A 13,495-nucleotide genomic window follows, 5' to 3' on the forward strand; every position below is an offset into this window, starting at 1 on the left:
GTTCCCCTCCCGTAGCCGCCGAGCCATTTCCGCAGGGAATTGCAGGGTATGGCGCCCGCTTCCAGCTGGGTATTAAAGACGAAACATACGTCGATTATGCGTGGCATTGTTGTAAACGTAGATTGAAAACTCGTTTCTTTGGAGTTGCTTTTTGTGTTTAGTTTGTTGTCCTTGCCCCCGCACCTCCGATTAGCACGGTTGTTTACATACGGTGCGAAAGAAGTTCCACATACATGCACGTACACGTACGTATGTATGGCCATCGACTTAACGTCGGACACGAAGCCCGAACAAAACGTGGCGCAAACCCAAAATAACATCGGAGAGCTATTGGGAGAAAAAAAAAGCTAACAAAATAAAAACAAAAATCAACGCCCCGAATCGATGAGACGGTGCATCCAATTCACGCGTGCCGGTTCTCGCGGTGCCGCGCGGCTCGACGCAGCGCGTGGCTCAAGCAGGAGCAAGACGCCGTCATCTGGCATCTCGACCGGAGGGTGGCGGCCATCACGGGGCTGGACACGGGCCCCATGCACGCGGAGCAGCTGCAGGTGTCCAACTACGGCATCGCCGGGCACTACGAGCCGCACTACGACCACGCCACCGTGAGCCAGACCACCGTCCACATTCGTCCACCGGCACGGCTAGCATTGCCCCAACAGGCGCGACCGGAATCGCCGCCGTTCAGCTTTGCTCGCTTGCAAAGTGACTGCAGTAAAAAAAAAACCGTGGCTCACTGTGGGGGGGATTTTAGGGTAATCGCTGCAGTAAATTGTCTACGGCAACGCATTGATTGTGAGCGGCTATGGCAACTTGGTGCAGCAATGGCAAAGGGTTGGGACCGAGTCCTGGCTAGGCACCGTGCAGTGCGCTTACCACGCTACGTTTGCTCACCCCTTTGCTTTAAATGGACAGTACCTGAATGGAGGAGACACTTTATGATGATCTCCTTTGATGGGCCCAGGGCTGGCAGCTTTGCAGATTTTCACTGCCTTGCAACACCCATACACGAGGAGCCTTCCTGTCTACAAATGCTGATGAATATGGATGGACTCCATCTGCGGTTTCGTTTACTGTGCCAACTCCCGCAATGGCTCGCTGCATGAAACAAATTAACGACGAGTCTTAAAAGTTTCTTAACAAAAAATTAACGCACACTTGTGTTGGTCGCCTTGAGCACTTGACATTTTTGTTGAATTCTTGAGATTTTTTTCGCTCAAGATTTTTTTGTCTGGACCAGTTGCGCTGTGAATGACTAGCTGGCACTTTGAAATAATTGACACGTAAAAGCGAGCGCGTGTTCCTTTTTATTCCATTCTCCACGAATGCATTTCTTTTACGCAGTCTGAAAACAGCTCCTTGTATCGCATGCCAGCTGGGAATCGAGTGGCCTCCATCTTAATTTACGTGAGTTACACAACCTTTGTTTCATACTTTAACTTCTCAAGATCACAGGGTTGGCCCTGGTATTTCGTAAAACTCTTTTCACGTAAAAACCATCGTAAAACTAAAAGAGAGAGGCATGCACTTGCATTTTTACGTGGATTATTCGGACTTTTATGAGCAAAGATATTTGGCCAGATTCACTTCGGGAAGGAATTGCCCCAAAAAGCACATTGCATCGTCGGATTTTACGCCGATTTTTGGTGGCAGAGGTGCCTGAGCATTTTCAGCAAAAAAAAAATGCTTACAGAAAGGAACGCAGGGACAACGTCACGAATCCGACTCGCCGGGGACTGACACGCAGGTGGATTATGTGAAAAATGTCTCGGAGTGAACATCGATGGAAAAGTGACGGTTACGTCATTTCCAAAATACCGCACCTGGGCTTAGCCGCTTAATTTGTTCTGGCGGACATGACGTGACGTTCAAATATATACGGAGATGTGACGCTGTGCTGTATTCGCCAGCGCTTGAATCTGACCCATTGTATCGCACAGGAATGACACAATCTGTCGTTTCGGGCACTTCACCATGTTCATGAATCCTCTGTACAATCGATGACAGATCGTTCTACGTCTCCGTTTGCTTCTCGCCACGCAGCTCAGCTCCGTGGAGGTGGGTGGCTCCACTGCATTCATTTACAAAAACTTCAGCGTTCCAGTCATTAAGGTAACATTAAGTGTTATGGAAGGCACGGCACATGAATTCATATATTTTTTTCCCCCCGCTTCTGATGTTCGTTAAAAGTACGACAAGTAATGATTAAACAGCACAGAGAGATGGTAAAGGTGCAGCCCTGCAACTGCTTTCTCACGCCACTCTGGCGAAAGGGGCCCCACGAGAATGGGTTCTATGGAGAGTCGCTCCTGAGGGCATTTTGGTCTACTCTTCCATGCTGATGTCTTGGAATAGTCTTCTTGGTTCTTTCGGTAAAGTCACGTAGAAGGGAAATAATAAAATAATAAAAATTAAACATAATAAACAGCTGTCTTTCCGACAGCCCTGTTCTTCACCTGAGGACGGCTGCTTGCGTTGTGGCCGAAACGTCGTGAGAATTGTATTTAATTATGTTTTATTATTTTATTATTTCCCTTCTACGTGACTTTACCGAAAGAACCAAGAAGATGAATCCCTGCAGTCACGAAAGCTTTAAATCGAAATAAAAAGTCTTGGAATAGGTCGAGGGTACCCACACTTTACCCCACCGCATGATGATTGACTCCTGGGGTGACAGATGCTGGGAGGATTTAAGGCGCCTGCCCCGATTGTTTCATCTGTCGCCGCAGCAGCATAAATATCTTGTCAAAATATACCAACCTACGTATCTAATAATAATAATAAAATGTGTACAAACTGATCCAGCCAACTTCCTCCGAGGCATGCAATGACACATCAATTAAATTCCTCAAGATATCAATAATCAATAATTGGATCGAATCATGACGCTGCATCAATTCATTGAATTGTAAAGAGGACAAATCAATACATGCCCACGATCCCTTTTATTGTCTAACAACGTCCCAACTCTCACGTCGTTTTTTTGTACTTCACACAGACGCTTAGAAGCGGCAGGTGGCAAACCATTGTTTTTCCCGTGCAGTATTTTGATAAGTACCCTTGTGTGAGCGGTCAAATGTAAAACAGCAAGGGCTCCCATTCCGTTTGCCGCATTACTTCTACCCACCCCTTACCCCACCCCCTCCACCCCCACCCCCCTTACCCCCACCCCACCCCCCCAACGGATTCTCCGCATCCATTTCCCCCGGACGTGCTTGGAGCAGAATGCCGCCGTGTTTTGGTGGAACCTGAAGCGCAGCGGGGAGGCAGACGGGGACACGCTGCACGCCGGCTGCCCCGTGCTGGTCGGCAACAAGTGGGGTACGTGCTGGAGGTTGCATTCTCACCAAGCTGCACAGAGCTGCAAATGAAGGGGGGGCACGGCTGCCCCGTGCCATGTGAAGCTCCCGTCGCAGGGAAGTTTAACAGCGCTGAGAGGCGGCTGCCAGGTGACTCACTAATCAGAGTGCTGAGCTGGCACCGCTGAGGCCAGCTCAAAAAGCAGATTTCAGTCACATGTAATGATAGTGGGCTGGTGGTCTCGGTCTGATCACCAATGACTGCAACTAAAAATTGGCGCGTTAACCACTTAATTTGGCTACATTTGAGCTCTGAGAATTAAAACAAAATATTAATTTGACTGTCATGGAAGTGCTGCCCCCTACTGTCTGGATTTCAGAGGTTAGCTCTGTGGTGGCTGCTTCCGTGGGCTGCTCTCGAACACAATGGGTTGCACTGTTCAGCAAGAGACCTGAATGGATCCTTTGCCTCACGGTGAGATGCTCGTTGTGCAAGTGGCACAACATTGGGGACGCATTAAAAGCTTAGCGTTGACCTTTCAACTCCAGCCCCCCCACACCTCCACCATGGGACAAGGCTTCCATTTGTTTTGACTCGTCACCAGATGCACCAAGTGTAGACATGGCATGTGCATGGAGACACGGAGCAGATGTGCAAAGGTAGACCAATGAGGGGTTTGGTAGAACTGGAATTTGGAAAGCCATTTTAGTTTGTTTATCTATAATTATGTTTACGAGGTGGCCGCGTGCCTCGGGGCTGAGGCCATTCCCAGAAAACTGAGCCAGCACTGCCGAGTTTTTGGGCTTAAACCTGGGCAGCTACCCATGTGTGATGAGTTGATAGTGTCAGCCTCCTGACCTACGACTGCAAACCTCCCCGCCCCCCTCCCCTCCATCATATTGAATGTGATTTTGTGCTTATCTCACCATGTGCTCGCAGAATTAAACATGAGATAGATTTGAATGGAACACTCTCGATAGGGGTATGCGAAAAAATGTGTACCCTTGGCGTCAAAAAGGGCCTGGTCTGTGGGACTTCAGAAGGAGCCCCGCTGATGCACTGCTCGCTGCAAAAGTTTCCGAATGAAAATTTCTTACACACATCTCACAATGCCAATAGAAACATTGAAAAAAAAAGCTCATTCTGACTCGTGAGCTTGAACAGTGCTTTGACGTTGGTGTTCAGTCGGATTGCAGTTTGCGAGAGTCGTGTAATTAATCTTGTTCAAAATGTAAAGATGCAGCCTTGCAATTACTCCATTGGAGAGAGAGCTCTACAGAGCCACTGTAGAGGGTATGTTGGCCTACTCATCCACGCTGGCTAAACATATTGTGAAAGAGGTGGGTGTACCTACGTTACACGTGGCCTGCCTATTCACTGACTGTGATGTACCTGTTTAGACCGCTGGGTGGACAGCAGAGGCGGGGGAAATTTATTGAACCCACTCCTTCAATCGCCACGCCGCGTTGATTCCAAGTCCAGTGTGCTAACAATTCCACCACAGCAGCTTAGTCTTGTTTAGAGCGAGTGTGTGTGTGTTTATGGAGGGGGAGCGGTAGCGTAGTGGTTCGCGTGCTGCGCTACGAACTAGGCGACCCGGGATCGATTCCCGCTCGTGGCCAACATCAGTGTCAACTATCTGAACCGGTCCTGGGCCTCCCCTAGGCAGACTCGGCCTCAAATTAGTATCTGGTGCGGTGTGCAAATATCGCCACTGGGACAAAGGCGGCCGAGCTTGGTGCTGGCCACCCACCCCCTCGTGTGCTGTGGCGGCCTCCATAGGTAGTACTCGCTCACAGCACTTGCTCCAACGCTGTTACGGGCCATACGGGGGAACGTTTGTCTTTATATGTATATAGCATGTAGGAAGACACACGTACACACGTACACACGTACACACATACACACGTACACACGTACGTATGTTGAACTTTTTTTCGCACCGCACGTCGCCAACCGTGCTAATCGGAGGTGTCTCGTCTCTCTGCAGTTGCAAACAAGTGGGTGCGCGCCTTTGGGCAGGAGTTCTGTCGCCCGTGCAGTCTCGACCCTCGCGAGTAACGACGGCGCGGCGAGGACGATCGACGCAGCCTCTGCGAAACCTCATGGGCGACATTCCCCCATCCCCCACCCTCCCCCTCCTCACCCCGCTGCCCTCACCCCCACCCCCCAACAACTTCAACCTGACAACGATCCACCGTGCGAAACGCTATTTAATAATTTATTCGACAAATGTTAAAGAGTGTTATTTTATGTGAAGAGCACAAAAGCAGGAGCGCGCGCACGCACGCACGCGCACTCGCTCACTCACGCGCGCACGGATCGACGAGTCTCGCTGTGCGGCAGGACAAGCGGAATCGGCCTCTGGGCGAGCGAGCGCTCGAGTGCAGGCGGCGTTGAAAGACTGCATTTTTTGGCAGCGGAATGAACGCGGGGCTTGGAAAATTTCCGAACACATGCTGGCGAGAACCGCCCGACCCGCTCTCCGGATACTTCCTGCACAGGGAAAAACAACAACAACGTGGACAACAACAATAACAACAACGATACACCAACAACAACACAAAGCATCATCGTCAATCATCATCACAATCAGCCATGATCAAATCCGCTGCTGGATGAAGCCCTCCTCAAGTCGTCGCCATCTCGCAAGCAAGAAGGCCTCCCCACGGTTCTGCGATGCGGCAACTGCACGCGAACCGATTTCATCGCTCCATCTCCCCCGGTGGACGCTCCATCAGAGGCGCCGCGTACCCTTGGCAGCCACCTGCATTGCCGTTCGTTGACCGTCAGCTCCATCTCCCCCGGTGGACGTTCCATCGGAGGCGCCGCGTACCCTTGGCAGCCACCTGCATTGCCGTTCGTTGACCGTCAGCTCCATCTCCCCCGGTGGACGTTCCATCGGAGGCGCCGCGTACCCTTGGCAGCCACCCGCATTGCCGTTCGTTGACCGTCAGCCGTGATCCCTTTCCGGAAACGTGTCGTGCCCGTGCCCCATTTTTTTTTGTTACTGTTTGAAACAAAACAATACAAATAATAAGCAACGAAAGCCGATCGTTAAGATGGTGCAATTAATCGCGCCGTTCACACTCGTGGGGAAATGACTCAGAAAAGTGAACGGCGTAGTGCGTGTGAGATAAAGTTCTCGAGTCTTGAAGGGAAGCGGAGTGTCACTTGCCGGGGCAAGACGTACGAGTCGGCTTTAACGACCTCGCATGACAACGCATTGCACGCTCTCCACTGGGCCCTGTGGAGTAAAGAAAGAAAACACTTTAAAAGTCAACGCTGGCGCCTTGGGTGAAAACAAAAAGGGCAATAATACAGTCCCATTACTACGTCGTGACTGCAAGTCATCCTCAAACGATCACAATGCCTGGTTTTTGAAAGCAAAGCCATTCTGTGGCAGATTAGTCACACAAATTGCACATGTGCTTCCTGTATGTGGGGTTTTATTGCCATGGCTCTTGTCCTCACTTGAAAAAAAGCCCTACTGTATTTGCATGAAGAAATAATATATGTCTCTAGAAAAAAACGAGTGCGATTGTCATTTAGTAATGTTTTTCAACCCCTTTTGCAATCCACTGCTGGATGAAGGCCTCCCCTAATTGCCATATTGGTAATGAATGGGGGTTGTGTTTGACCATATTTACTACATCGATCAGTATGGGTTTTTGAAGGGGGAGCCCAGTACTGATTCTGATATCACTCGCCACTGATATTAGCAGTGGACTGGCTTCGAACTTGGGTCACCTGGTTCATAGCGCAGTGCGTGAACCACTGCACCACCGATCCACTCCCCTGTTGTTTGACCTACCGATACAGGACATCTGTTAAAAAGAGCTTCATAGCTCATCAGATTCCTCCAGTCTAAAAACAAAAAAAAATCTGTTTCTGTTTCATGGGAATAAAACTTAGTGAATGCAGGAAACAGGGCATGCCTGTCTGACACCGGACAGAAATGACAACTCCCGGCCGCTTTTTCTTTTTGCCAAAACGAGTTTGAAAAAGGAAACGAAAAGAATAAAAAGTCAAATTTTCGATTGTAAAAAAAAAACCAAGCACAGAGAGACTGTAAAAGGCTCCGCGTTAGTGCCCAGCGCGAGGAGGGTTATGCCGTACGCGCGTGCGAGCCGGGAAGGTAATCTGACAGCGCAGCTGCGTGGCCCAGGGGAGCGACGCGTCTGTGGGTGAGTGCTTTGTAGGAGCCGGTCGTCTCAGTCCGGTCGACCCGTGGCACCTGCTGGGTCTGCCCCGTGACCTCCTGCCAGCGGGCGTTCGACACTTCACGTGGCCTCAAGGTGCACATGGCCTGGCACGAGCGTCGTGGTGACGTCACCGCCACTTAGTGGCGTATGGCGCTTGTTGTTGTAGGAGGGGAGGGATGGAAACATAAAAATAAGCCACAGAGTGCACACGCGTACTCCCCTTTTGTCAATCCACTGCTGGATGAGGGCCACCCTATTGTGGCGTGGACTTGCGTGGGGGCTTTTGAACCGTACTTCACCGTGCTAAATCAGTGCGGGTCGGTGAAGCTGGGGGTCGTAGTTGTGGGAGCATTGAAGTGCAGCACAACGATGGCTTTTGCTGCACTGACCCTGCCGCACACAACGTAGCAACCTCTCTGCAGACGCCTGTGGCTACCTGCAGCGCGTGGCGGTAGCAAAGCTTTGGAGCTCAGACGATATCGATTGCGCTTTAGATAATGATTTGATTGTTTCTGCTGTAATAGCGGCTATGGATATATCTGCCTTAAAGCAATGCTATTCTAAAGTAAAGAGTACAGCCCTTTATCCACTGTTCCATGAAGGCCTCCCCACAACGATATGGTTGTTATGGGATTGTTCGACCATATTTGATGAACCTTGTTCGGTGTAGGTTGGGTGAATGAAGTGCCCAGGACTGGTTCAGTTCAAGCACAACAATACAATAATAATAATAACGACGACGTAACTGTCCGCGGATATGAATCGAACTCAGGTCTGTGGGTTCATGGGGCAATGCGCCTAACTCTGCGCCGCTCACTCCCACCCCCCCCCGCCACCCCAAGTGACACAAGATCCATCGGAAATGTCAGATGTCCGTTTGCCCTTGAGGCCTCGTTTAATGAGGCTGCGCGGCGCTGTGAAATAAACAGTGTGAACAATGGGCAGCATTCAGCAGCAACGGACCACGGACGGATGCTGAACAGACACCTGTACAGAAACGCCCGTTGTGATTAACCCCAGCCGTGGCAATTCTATGAATTGTCACGATTTTTTTTTTGGGGGGGTCGTGATTTGATTCATGATTTTTTTTTAAATGACCTGAATGATGCAGCGGCCTCTAGTGGCAGCAATAGGGGGAGGGGGGGGGGAGTCGCGTGAGCTCCACTACATACACGAATGAAAAAAATACATTCTTAAGCGCACAAATCGATGCACGCTTCGTGAATGCAACATTCAATTTGAATCGATGACTTGACGCATCGTTACACACTTATTGTACATACACGTTCGATTCCGCCTGTGCTCCCCTTCGTTGTCAATAAAACGAATTAAAATGAACAACCGCTGACTAATGCGTTCTGCTATCACCATCCACTGCTGGACGAAGCAGCTGCCATCTCTCTCACAATTCCCGCGACTCGATAATCCACCGATAACATCACCCGCGCGGGAGCTGATTTCATCGCTACATTGCCCCGTACGGGATGTCCTCTCCAGGCGCGTTCCCTTCCCGAGTTGTGAAATTGGGGTTAAGAAACCTTCAAAGCAGTCGATGAACAACAACCCTGCCGCGTGACGACACCCAGAGATGTCGATACCTTCTTGACCTGAAACCCGCTCAGATGCGTTCTCAAATTGTACCGCGTGTTGTTCGGCAACAATGTCCGACGTTTCGCTCCACGTGCCGGGTGCTTTCTTCGGGTTCACTTCCTCAACGAGCTCCCAGTAACGTGGAGCGAAACGTCGAACAGCACGCGGCAACAAACCAAAAACACAGTGGAGAGCTGTAGAGCACAACCGCAAGAACCTATGGCAGCAGTGTGATCTTAACTGTAGGTATGTTGTATGTCCTGTATGTATCAGTAATAGAGGCTTTTTTGTTTATATCACGTAACTATAAATGCGTCGTTAAACCCGCCACCACCCGACACAGCCAATCAGTAAGGGTTGTCGCGTAAGCAAAACATACAAATTCGTTATTAGTTCAGCACACCGGTCTGTTGGAGAGTAAACCCACAACATTTACAATTCGAGGGCCGTGACGTTTCGCCGGCAATTAAAAACCAGCCTCATCAGGCGGCCGCCAGAGTTGTGGAGTAATCCTCCTGTTTGTATGCGCGTTGAACTTCTCTCGCACCGTACGTAGCCAACCGTTCTCATCGGAGGTGCGTTCCATTTCGATGTGAATCGCACCAGCAAAGCTTGCGAGCCCCGTGTACCATTCCCAGCTGTAAGGAGACCTCTACCCACGGTCAGTGAAAATAAAAAACCCCCTTCGGGAACAACCAAGAGTGTTTTCTTTAGCAAATAGCAGCGCCAGGGATGAGGTTTGCTCCCGGGGTGATCCCTCACGCGTGCCACGCTCGCTCGCAGCAGCTCCTTTGCTGGTGGCTGCCGCTGTCAGCTCGCTCGAGGCGAAGCGATGTTCACCCCCCCATTGTCGGGGCTCAACGAGACGACGGTCTGTGGGGGGGGGGTTATCAGATCCGAGCATTGTTCGTTTTAACCGGCTACCTCGACTGGTATGCAAGGAGGTCGTGGGTTCGATCCCGACCCTGACGCCTGCTGTATATTTGGAGTTTGCGTCTCTTTCTGTTATCATCATCATCACGGTGGCTGCGAGATGTTAACTACCTCGCCCGCTATACAAGAGGTCCTGGGTTTGATCACGACCCTGACGATGCCTGCGTGTCTCTCTCTCCCCGTGGTCGCGTGGATTTTTCTCCGTGTGCTCCGGGTTTTCCCACCACGCGTTTAGATTTTTTGGACGCTGTAAATGTCCACACGATAAGCCACTTCGTTGAGCTATCATTTGCGACCAGGTCGTTTCTGAAGAGCTATGTAGCTTAGTGGACCTTAGCTGGTAAGACAAAAACAGTTTAAATCTTGACTTGAAGCTTTCGTGACTGCAGGAATTAATATTATTTGGGTCTTTCGGTAAAGCCACGTAGATACAAAAATAAGAAAAAATCACGACGTTTCGATCGCAACACCTGATGACGATTGCTTGTGTTGTGATCGAAACGTCGTGATATTTTTTAATTTTTCTATCTACGTGGCTTTACCGAAAGGACCCAAAAAAGTTTAGTTTAGATTCCAAGCGCAACGCTACTTAGCCGTACTCGCGGTCTGATCGTAACTGGCATATGCGTCCTTCGCGTGTGTTTTCTTTGGGGACAGTAGTTTTTTTTAATGAAGTTATGTTTTGACTTGTAATGATTTCAGTGTGTTCGAGAGCCCTTAGGAAAAACATTTCGTCGAGTTATGAGGTATTTATTAAGTGTTGGTTTTGATTTAAGTGGGCTTCGTTATGGCATATAGAATAACACAACATCACATGGATGACATCAATGTTGATCTATCCCATAATGAGGGTTTCTTTCGTGTTATTAATACAGTTCAGTTAATTTTATCTATTTTATTAGGTATAGCCCTGTGACCCCCTATAGTCCATACAACGCCACGCGCGGCAGTCGCGATGGGGGCACCGCGTTATGAACCTGGCGATCTGAGCGTGGTTTCTCACCCACGGCAAACTATCGGTGGCAAGTGACTTCTGAACCGGCGCTGGCCTTCCCCATTCACCAACCAATTACCGACTGGCGTGGTGAAGTTACCGGTTGACCAACCCCCTCGCCAAAACCAACATGGCGTGGGGGAGGCCTACGTGCAGAGGTGAGACAACAAGACGCTTGAAATGTACAGGGTCTCATCTTCTTGGTTCTTTCGGTAAAGTCACGTGACTTTACCGAAAGAACCAAGAAGATGAATCCCTGCAAGTCACGAAAGCTTTAAATCGAAATGTACAGGGTCTTTCAAAAAGATGGACCCAATTTCAAAGCAGTATATTTCACGATGGCAACATGCTACAATTACACAAAAAGTTACAAACGGTTCAATGAGTCATTACGTTTTACTAACCATTGCCCTCCACCTGCTGTACGGACATCGAGACGATAGTTGAATTCGTCCCAAACGCCTCTCTTCTCACGTTTTCCTCTGAGGTGCGTGGTCGCCCTGTGCTCTTCCCCCCTTACATCAACAACCTGTTTCCTCAAATTGTCGGTACCAACGACGAATGCTCTTTGACATTGGCGGATCAATGCCAAAACGCCGTTGAAACGCACGCTGCAGAACGCATAACGCCTTGTGTTGCGGGGTCACCATCTTGCGAATGACTGAGGCTAGTGGCTGTTTGTGCGCTGGGAGAGGCATCGAGCGGTAATCATGCGAAACTCAATGCCCCGCCCTCTCTATGCCCCGCCCTCTATATGCCCCGCCCTCTCTATGCCCCGCCCTCCCTATGCCCCGCCCTCTCTATGCCCCGCCCTCTCAAGCGGTAAGAGTTTCATTCATGGGCGGTTCGTGGTTGCAGAGATATAGCGATTTAAAATCGGGTCCATCGTTTTAAAACACCCTGTATTAAGAAAACTGTGGACTAATCAACTTCAAGCACACGAGAAAAAAGATACCAAACGGTAGACCGGGGGGGATAACTACTTTGAGAGAGGACGCGTGAAGGAAGGTCGGTGATCGACTTCATAACGACTCTGGGAATCCGGAAGAATGAAGCTTGGAGTGATGGCCGTGGCAGTGGCAGTAACAGCATTGGGCTCCGACTCGACTACGGCAATCATAAAAGAGTGTTAACAGATTCAACATGTCCATTAATAGTGTAACACAAACTCCATGTACTCATTACGAGTCAATTTGCTATAAAATCAAAACCTCGGGGTTCTTTGGGCTCGTGTGGGTGACATAGCCCGAGGTGAGACGTGAATTCCAAGTGAACAATTATTTGGAGTTTATTGTGATAAATATCCTGGCAGCCCGAATTGCGAAGAGCATCCACAGTGCAGCCTGGGGGCTTAAAAGCCAAGATGTTGGTGTCAACAGCGATAGAATTGAAACCAGTTCAGAAGCCACAATCGTATTACCTTAACAGACATCCCACCAAAGCTAGCAAAAGCCACAATCCACAACTGTAAAAAGAAAAATGCACGGCATCTGTGACTATACTTCACCATTTTGTGCCATTGCGTAATCGTTGAAACACGCACTTCCTGTGTGAGTCACATTTACAATCGGTTTATTTATTGGAAAAATTCTGGAAAACGGTGCCAGGAGTTCCCGTAACAATTCAGGGAAAGCAACTTGAAAATTATATTTGCTTTGCGTCCAGGCAGGCGCTGATAAACATTAGCCTCGCGCGCTGGGCACCAAGCCAGTGTAATTCGATGAAAAATCACATTTTAACTCGTAGTTTCATTCCGGTATAAATTTACGATTGTCTGGTTTCACCATCTCCATTTGTATTGCTCTTTGCCGATAATTCCTACAATATTTATATGCTAAAAAAAAAACTTAACTGGGAAATATGCATAGCATTTGCAAAAGTCGTCAAATAAAGGTTCATACAGGAACAATTTGAAACAGGTAGCGTGAGCATATGCATGAGTGTTAAGCGACGAATTGATGTATTGTTATCTGTCTCATCAAGTATTTTGGCACATGCCTTCGTGTCGTTCCTTACATAAAATTGTCTATATTTATGTATTTATTTCCCCCCTATTTATTTCAATTTTGCCGTCAGATTCTTGTCATCCGATGCTCTTCAGAAGTCCTTCAACATTTTCACTCCACAGAGTTGTGCATCCCGTGTGTCGGAGAAGGGCGTGTCGGAGAGATCTAAGAGATGTACACAGGACTTATGACAAATATTCAAGCGGCTTTTTAAAAATAATGTACTACAGTAGAGGTCGCACTTCCATAAGTTCTACATACGAGATTGTCACTTGGACAGTCAAGGCGATTATTTACCGTACATATTACAATTTTCTTGTAGCTGGAATTTGGCCAACTCAATTGTAAATCCAACTTTCACATCATGTTTTTTTTGTGCAGCCATTGCTTACTGGGCTAACACCATCGATATGCTACGCTTGGGATCTTGTTTTTTTGTTTGTTTTCAAGGATGGCTGAAATTCGAA

General features: G+C 48.9%; 1 protein-coding gene and 1 long non-coding RNA gene across 2 annotated transcripts in view; one reads left to right on the plus strand and one right to left on the minus strand.

Moving 5' to 3' along the window:
• Positions 1-8,840, plus strand: part of P4HA3 (prolyl 4-hydroxylase subunit alpha 3) — a 29,319-nt gene extending 20,479 nt beyond the window's left edge. Inside the window, exons 9-13 of the mRNA XM_078601005.1 lie at positions 446-605; positions 1,345-1,407; positions 2,044-2,112; positions 3,225-3,321; positions 5,291-8,840. Coding sequence (XP_078457131.1) covers positions 446-605; positions 1,345-1,407; positions 2,044-2,112; positions 3,225-3,321; positions 5,291-5,361 — 460 coding nt within the window. The 3' untranslated portion in view covers positions 5,362-8,840. The remainder of the gene's footprint in view (positions 1-445; positions 606-1,344; positions 1,408-2,043; positions 2,113-3,224; positions 3,322-5,290) is intronic.
• Positions 5,496-11,754, minus strand: LOC144722692 (uncharacterized). Its single transcript, XR_013586079.1, has 2 exons — positions 11,427-11,754; positions 5,496-6,547 (listed from the first exon to the last, which is right to left on the minus strand). It is a non-coding gene; the product is annotated as an uncharacterized LOC144722692 (long non-coding RNA).
• Between the last annotated feature and the right edge of the window lie 1,741 nt (positions 11,755-13,495).

The sequence above is a fragment of the Lampetra planeri genome, chromosome 15 (genome assembly GCF_965212315.1).
Source record: "Lampetra planeri chromosome 15, kcLamPlan1.2.h2, whole genome shotgun sequence".
NCBI lineage: Eukaryota > Metazoa > Chordata > Hyperoartia > Petromyzontiformes > Petromyzontidae > Lampetra > Lampetra planeri.